General features: G+C 42.7%; 1 protein-coding gene across 1 annotated transcript in view; it reads left to right on the forward strand.

Annotated features, from left to right (window-relative positions):
- PSPC1 (paraspeckle component 1) overlaps window positions 1-7,825 on the forward strand; it is an 82,550-nt gene that overhangs the window by 19,021 nt on the left and 55,704 nt on the right. Inside the window, exon 3 of the mRNA XM_011976544.1 lies at window positions 1,014-1,210. Coding sequence (XP_011831934.1) covers window positions 1,014-1,210 — 197 coding nt within the window. The remainder of the gene's footprint in view (window positions 1-1,013; window positions 1,211-7,825) is intronic.

The following is a 7,825-nucleotide window of genomic DNA, read 5'->3' on the forward strand; positions in this document are numbered from 1 at the left end:
TCAGCCTCCTGAGTAGCTGGGACTACAGGCACCCGCCCACCATGCCTGGCTAATTTTTTTTGTATGTTTAGTAGAGACGGGGTTTTACTATGTTAGCCAGGATGGTCTCAATCTCCTGACCTCGTGGTCTATCTGCCTCGGCCTCCCAAAGTGCTGGGATTACAGGCGTAAGCCACTGCGCCCGGCCGAAGTGGCATTTAACAGCCACATTTGGTGTCGTCAGTTGAGTTTATAGTCTATAAAGGGAAAGAAGTATTAAATAATTAACTACAATTGTAGTAAGTTAGGCCTTAATTTTTGAGACCTACCCAATTAATTGGCACGTAACACTCAATAAAATCTAGCTGGTTTTACTAGTAAAAACATCTGATATATGTTGCAGACTTTCCTTTGTAAAGTATTTCTTTTTTTTTTTTTTTTTTTTGAGATGGAGTCTCACTGTCTCCCAGGCTGGAGCGCAGTGGCGCGATCTCTGCTCACTGCAAACTCCGCCTCCCGGGTTCACACCATTCTCCTGCCTTAGGCTTCCAAGTAGCTGGGACTACAGGTGCCCGCCACCACGCCTGGCTAATTTTTTTGTATTTTTAGTAGAGACAGGGTTTCACCGTGTTAGCTAGGATGGTCTCGATCACGTGACTTCGTGATCTGCCAGCCTTGGCCTCCCAAAGTGCTGGGATTACAGGCGTGAGCCACTGCGCCCGGCCTGTAAAATATTTCATTGACTGAAGACCAGAAAATGAAACCTCCAAAAGCAGAAATTTTGCAGGTAATAGTTAGGATAATGCAGGTTGTAGCATCAGATTATGCAAGTTTGAATCATTGTTCCATTATTAGTTGAACATTCTTGGGCAGTTTCTTAAACTCAGGCCTGTAATCACAATATTGTCACAAGGTAATTCTTGTAGACACGGTGTCTCACATGGTGTCTTGGACATTGTAAGTGCTTGTTGTTCTCGTTTGTTGTTGTTTTACCTTTTAAGCGTACATTTCTGTATGTTTTAATGTCAATTTAGGGAAAGAGAACAACCGCCACGTTTTGCTCAGCCTGGGACATTTGAATTTGAGTATGCATCTCGATGGAAGGCTCTTGATGAAATGGAAAAGCAGCAGCGTGAGCAGGTTGATAGAAACATCAGAGAAGCCAAAGAGAAACTGGAGGCAGAAATGGAAGCAGCTAGGCATGAACACCAATTAATGCTAATGAGGCAAGGTAAACATGGATTTTCATGTAGATGTGGTATGATTTTTTTTTTCCCCTTAAGTGTGTGTACCGTTCATGTACTACTGTGTAAAGTGCCATTTAGGAGTTTAGAGATAAAGTTGGAACTTAACATATTAGGTGTGAAAGTCTCCCTTTTCCCAGATAACTTCCCTTAAAAACACAACTTATTAAAAGTTAGTTTTACTTGCTGGGTGCGGTGGCTCACGCCTGTAATCCCAGCACTTTGGAGGCTGAGGCGGGCGGATCACCTGAGGTCGGGAGTTTGAGGCCAGCCTGACCAACATAGAGAAACCCTGTCTCTACTCAGAATACAAAATTAGCCAGTTGTGGTGGTGCGCACCTGTAATCCCAGCTAGTTGGGAGGCTGAGGCAGGAGAATCGCTTGAACCTGGGAGGCGGAGGTTTCAGTGGGCTGAGATCACATCATTGTACTCCAGCCTGGGCCACAAGAGCGAAACTCTGTCTCAAAAAGAAAAAAAATTAAAAAGTTAGTTTTACTTATGCAAGTAGTATTGTTGGAGGTAATCTGAGGATATTAAATTGTGCCAGTACCAAATACATGATTCTCTTGGCAAACAGAAACATAGCAGGCAAATTTTGGTAGGTAGACATGGCACATACAGGATTTTTTGTTTGATAAGAAGAAGAATTTGGACAGATGCTGGCTATTTAAGATTATTATTACATGTTTGAAAGAGTACATATGGATAATCTGGTAGAGATGAAAAGGATTGGTGTGTACAGATGGATATGGGGATTTAGGAAAAGTTAGTAGTTGGCAAGAATATATGTATATATATTTGAGATGGAGTCTTGCTCTGTTGCCCAGACTGGAGTGCAATGGCACGATAACGTCTCACTGCAACCTCTGCCTCCTGGGTTCAAGCAATTCTCCTGCCTCAGTCTTCTGAGTAGCTGGGATTACAGGCACACACCACAATGCTCATCTAATTTTTTTGTATTTACCTTCTCTTGACTGTCCCCAGAGATCAAGGTACCACAGCTGCCTGCCTGAATTTCTGCAGCTGCATTCCTGCTGAACGTTTCTGCCATTTAATCTTGGCTTTCTTTAAACCATTCTGTATACTAGATTCATTATTTTTTTTAGCAGGTGAAAATTTGATGATTTTTCTCTAAATCCTTTTGGGTAAATTCTCATTTACTTTAGAATGAAGTGTAGGTTTTTTTTTTTCCTGGCACGTGTGTTCTAGTATTTCATACATCACAATTCAGTAAGTGTGTATTGAGCAGTTATGATCAAGTCATTGAGTAACTGTGCTGATGCCACATATGTTAAAACAAAATCGAGCCCAGCAAACAATAGAAACTAGTCAGGTGGTTTGATTTAATTTGGACCCTAAGCTTGGTAGTTCTGTATGTTCACTCTTCTAACAAAATTGAGTTCATTTATATCTTATAGTAGATTTAAAGGTAAACTGTCATTAGCCGGATGTGGTGATGGGTGCCTGTGATCTAAGCTACGTGGGAGGCAGAGAATTACTTGAACCCAGGAGGTGGAGGTTGCAGTGAGCCGAGATCACGCCACTACTCCGGCCTGGGCGACAGAGCGAGACTCCAGGATAACTGACTCCAAGATAAACTGTCTTTTATTTTGTGGAAAATTTGCAAGTTGTTATTTGCGATAAAGGTACTGAATCATTCATTAGCTGTTAGAGCTGGTAGAGAGATTTTTTTTTTTTTTTTGGATACAGAATCTCACTCTGTTGCCCAGCCTGGAGTGCAGTGGCATGATCTTGGCACACTGCAACCTCCGCCTCCCGTGTTGAAGCAATTCTTGTGCCTCACCCTCCCTAGTATCTGGGACTACAGGCACGTGCCACCACGCCTGGCTAATTTTTTTTGCTTTTTTTGAATTTGAGATGGAGTCTCACTTTTGTCGCGCAGGCTGGAATGCATTGGTGTGATCTTAGCTCACTACAACCTCCACTTCCTGGGTTCAAGTGATCCTCCTGCCTCAGCCTCCTAAGTGGCTGGGATTACAAGTGTGTGCTTCCACACTCAGCTAATTTTTTGTATTTTTAGTAGAGGTGGGGTTTTACCATGTTGTCCACGAGTTCAAGGCTGCTCTTGAACTCGTGACCTCAGGTGATCAGCCCACCTCAGCCTCCCAAAGTGCTGAGATTGCAGGCGTGAGCCACCGTGCCTGGCCAGTTTTTTTTGTGTTTTTGGTAGAGATGGGATTTCTCCATGTTGACCAAGCCGATCTTGAAATCCTAGCCTCAAGTGATCTACCCACCTTGGCCTCCCATAGTGCTGGGATTACAGATATGAGCCACCATGCCTGGCCAAGAGATCTTAAAGTTTGTCCAGTCCAGTGGTTTTGAAATTTTATTACACATTAGAATCATATGGAAATTTCCTGGGCTCTGTGGTTGCCCTAGCCCTTCTGTTCAGTGTGAATTGTTTTCTCTTAGCCTGCTAGGCACTTCTCTCCCATTCTGTTTCCTACCTATCTACAGTCGTGCCCTAGTTGGGAAATAATGTTGATTAGATATGGAAGCATCTGTACTAAAGATTTGTGTTGATGCTACAGACAAACAGTGGTATAACATTCACTAATTTAGCACATCTTTAATGTCAGTTACGGGAGACAAGTCTGAGGTACGGAGGATATATTGATGGCAAAGAACATTTCCTTAGACTTCAGTTTTTTCTTGAGCTCTTAGAAAACTTTGCCTGAAGGTATTTTGATGTTTGAAGTAGAGTAATTTTGCAGTTATTTCCCATGAGTTTAAGTTTTGTTGTTTATTGTGTGTTCATTTAAAGCCCCTGTTAACAATATCTTAGTTTATAATATTAGAAAATCACATTGCCTGTTGCATCCTACTCCCTGCGTCTGGGTTCACTTGTGCCGAAGTACTTGTACTTATTTCATCAAAAGTCTGCAGTTGGTAAATTTCAGTTTTAGTTTGTTTAAAATTTAAAAAGTTACAACTTCCTCCCATTGGTTCTACAATTTTGTATTTCTTTTTTTTTTTTTTTTCCTTTTTTTGAGACAGACTCTTGCTCTGTTGCCCAAGCTGGAGTGCAGTGGTGCAACCTCAGCTCACCGTAACCTACCTCTTGCCTTCTGGGTTTAAGCGATTCTCCTTCCTCAGCCTCCCAAGTAGCTAGGATTACAGGTGCATGCCACCACGCCCGGCTAATTTTGTATTTTTAGTAGAGATGGGGTTTCACCATGTTGGTCAAGCTGGTTTCGAACTCCCGACCTCAAGTGATCTACCCACCTCAGCCTCCCACAGTGCTGGGATTACAGGCGTGAGGCACAGTACCCGGCCTACAATTTTATATTTCATCCAGCATTTCTAAGGATGCATTCAGGTTGAGGAGAGACTGTAATTAATCTAAGTTGTGTGGTTCTGCAGAAACATGTATCATGACATATCATGGAAGGAGAAATCTCACACAATACAGAAAACTGTCCCCTTGTTCACTATCTTCTGCTTTTTTTGTAGAAATCACTCTTCTGTATTTAAGTCTCTTTTGTGTCCTTTAATGAAAAAATTCTGCGTATGTCATTAGATGTTTCTGTGTATTTGTAAGCAAAAAACCCAAAAATCATAACAACAAAACAAACTGGCTGGGCGCAGTGTCTCATGCCTGTAATTCTAGCACTTTGGGAAGCTGAGGTGGGAGGATTGCTTGAGTCCAGCAGTTCAAGACTAACCTCACAACATAGTGAGACCCCATCTCTACCAAAAGTACAAAAATTAGCCGGGCCTGGTGGCATGTGTCTGTAGTTACAGCTACCTGGGAAGGCTTAGGTGGGAGGATCACTTGAGCCTGGGAGCTTGAGGCTGTAGTGAGCTATAATTATGCCACCGTACTCCAGCCTGGGTGATAGAACGAGACCTTGTCTCAAAAAAAAAAGAAAAAACTGTTTACCTTTTCTGTACCTTTTTTACTTTCTACATGAATATATATGTAAATACCTGCCTTATATTTTTAATGGCCGTATGATATTCTTTTATATGGGTATAGTTTGGTTCATCCTCTGTCGGTAACAATTTCTCTTTTCAGTTTGTTTTTAAAAGCAGTGCTGCAAAGAATATATACGCATGTATCAGAAAATTTTTGCAAATGTTGGTTTTTTTTTTTTTTTTTTTTTTTTTTGAGATGGTGTTTCACTCTTGTTGCCCAGGCTGGAGTGCAGTGGCGTGATCTCAGCTCACTGCATCCTCCACCTCCCAAGTTCAAGTGATTCTCCTGCCTTAGCCTCCTGAGTAGCTGGGATTATAGGCATGTTGGCACATGCCTGGCTAATTTTGTATTTTTAGTGGAGACAGGGTTTCTCCATGTTGATCAGGCTGGTCTCGAACTCCCAACCTCAAGTGATCCGCCCTCCTCAGCCTCCCAAAGTGTTGGGATTACAGGCGTGAGCCACCACACCGAGCTATAAATGTTGATTCTTATTGAACACATCGGTACCTTATAATAATAGTTGTACCGTTTATACTTTACTGATAATTATTTAGTCCTTTCTAGATTCAACTCCCATTACATTAAAAAATTTTTTTCTTTGAGATGGAGTCTCACTCCGTTTCCCAGGCTGGTGTTCAGTGGCACAGTCTAAGCTCACTACAACCTCCGGCTCCCAGGTTCAAATGATTCTCCTCCCTCAGGCATGAGCCACCATACCCGGCTAATTTTTGTATTTTTAGTAGAGGCGGGGTTCACCATGTTGGCCAGGCTGGTCTCAAACTCTTGGCCTCAAGTGATCCGCCTGTCTCAGCCTCCCAAAGTGTCAAGATTACAGGCGTGAGCCACTGCGCCTGGCTCCATTACATTTTTTTTTAAACTTTATTTATTTATTTATTTGTTTGTTTGTTTATTTATTTAGAGACGGAGTCTCGCTCTGTTGCCTAGGCTTAGAGACAGAGTCTCACTCTGTTGCCCAGGCTGGAGTGCAGTGGCGCAATGTCTGCTTACTGCAACCTCTGTCTCCGTGTTTCAAGTGATTCTCCTGCCTCAACCTCTTGAGTAACTGGGATTACAGCCGTGTTCCACCACACTCGGCTATTTTTGTATTAGTAGTAGAGGCGGTGTTTCACCATGTTGGTCAGGCTGATCTTGAACTCCTGACCTCATGATCCACCTGCCTGAGCCTCCCAAAGTGCTAGGATTACAGGTGTGAGCTACTTGGGTAGCTGAGGCGGGATAGTCGCTTGAACCAGGGAGTCAGAGGTTGCAGTGAGCAGAGATCGCACCACTGCATCCATCCTGGCGACAGAATGAGACTCCGTCTCAAAAAAAACCCATAAAAACAAAACAAACAAAATAAAGCAAATATGTTTATGTGAGCCCTTCTTAAATCAAGAGAGAATAAACTTTAGATAAGTGAAGAACAGAACAGTCATGCCTGAACCTACTTGAGATATTAAGATTTAAATACACATGAGGTTTATGATTAAAGAATATTAATGCAGTCAGGAGATCGAGACCATCCCGGCTAACACGGTGAAACCCCATCTGTATTAAAAATACAAAAAATTAGCTGGGCCTGGTGGCACGCGCCTGCAGTCTGAGCTACTCTGGAGGCTGAGGCAGGAGACTTGCTTGAACCCAGGAGGTGGAGCTTGCAGTGAGCCAAGATCACGCCACTGCACTCCAGCCAGGGTGACAGAGAGAGACTCTGTCTCAAAAAAAACAAAAAATTAATTCAGTGTCATAAATCCAGACAGATCAGAGGTAAAATAAAAACTGAAAGAAAAAAAGAGGAGACTGGTATTTTTAGAAAATAGAATTGTTAGAGCAGAAGTTATACATTCAGTTTTCATGACTTGTGCAATTTTAAATTGAGAAAACATTCTCACAGTCTAGCAAATCAAAATTTTAGTTTGTTTATATTTCTTTGTTCTGTACCTGTATTTATGATAAGTTGAAATTATAGTATATAATTTCTTGTAATTTTATCATTAAATTTGTTAGGACAGCATTTTAATTAATTAATTAATTAATTTGAGACAGTTTTGCTCTGTCAACCAGGCTGGATTGCGTTGGTGCAATCTCTGCTCACTGCAACCTGTGCCTCCCAGGTTCAAGCGACTCTTCTGCCTCAGTCTCCTTGAGTAGCTGGGTCTACAGGCGTTTGCCACCATGCCCGGCTTATTTTTGTAGTTTTAGTGGAGACAGTGTTTTCCATGTTGGCCAGGCGAGTCTCAAACTCCTGACCTCAAGTGATCTACCCACCTCGGCCTCCCAAAGTGCTGGCATTACTTTTAGAGGCCGAGGCAGCCTCCCACTTTGGTAAGCCACCATGCCCAGCCAGGAAAGCATTTCAAAGTGTTATTGGGTTTAGTAAGTAATAAGTAATACTGTAGATGATGCCTTCATGTCTGTGGATGGCTTTGTTTTATTTTATTAAGAAAAATTCCTTTTTGCATTTTTAGTAGAGACGGGGTTTCATCGTGTTAGCCAGGATGGTCTCGATCTCCTGACCTCGTGATCCGCCCGCCTCGGCCTCCCAGAGTGCTGGGATTACAGGCGTGGCGGGCGCCTGTAGTCCCAGCTACTCTGGAGGCTGAGGCAGGAGAATGGCGTGAACCCGGGAGGCGGAGCTTGCAGTGAGCCGAGATCGCGCCA

This window comes from Mandrillus leucophaeus, unplaced genomic scaffold, assembly GCF_000951045.1.
Source record: "Mandrillus leucophaeus isolate KB7577 unplaced genomic scaffold, Mleu.le_1.0 Scaffold168, whole genome shotgun sequence".
Classification (NCBI taxonomy): Eukaryota; Metazoa; Chordata; class Mammalia; order Primates; family Cercopithecidae; genus Mandrillus; species Mandrillus leucophaeus.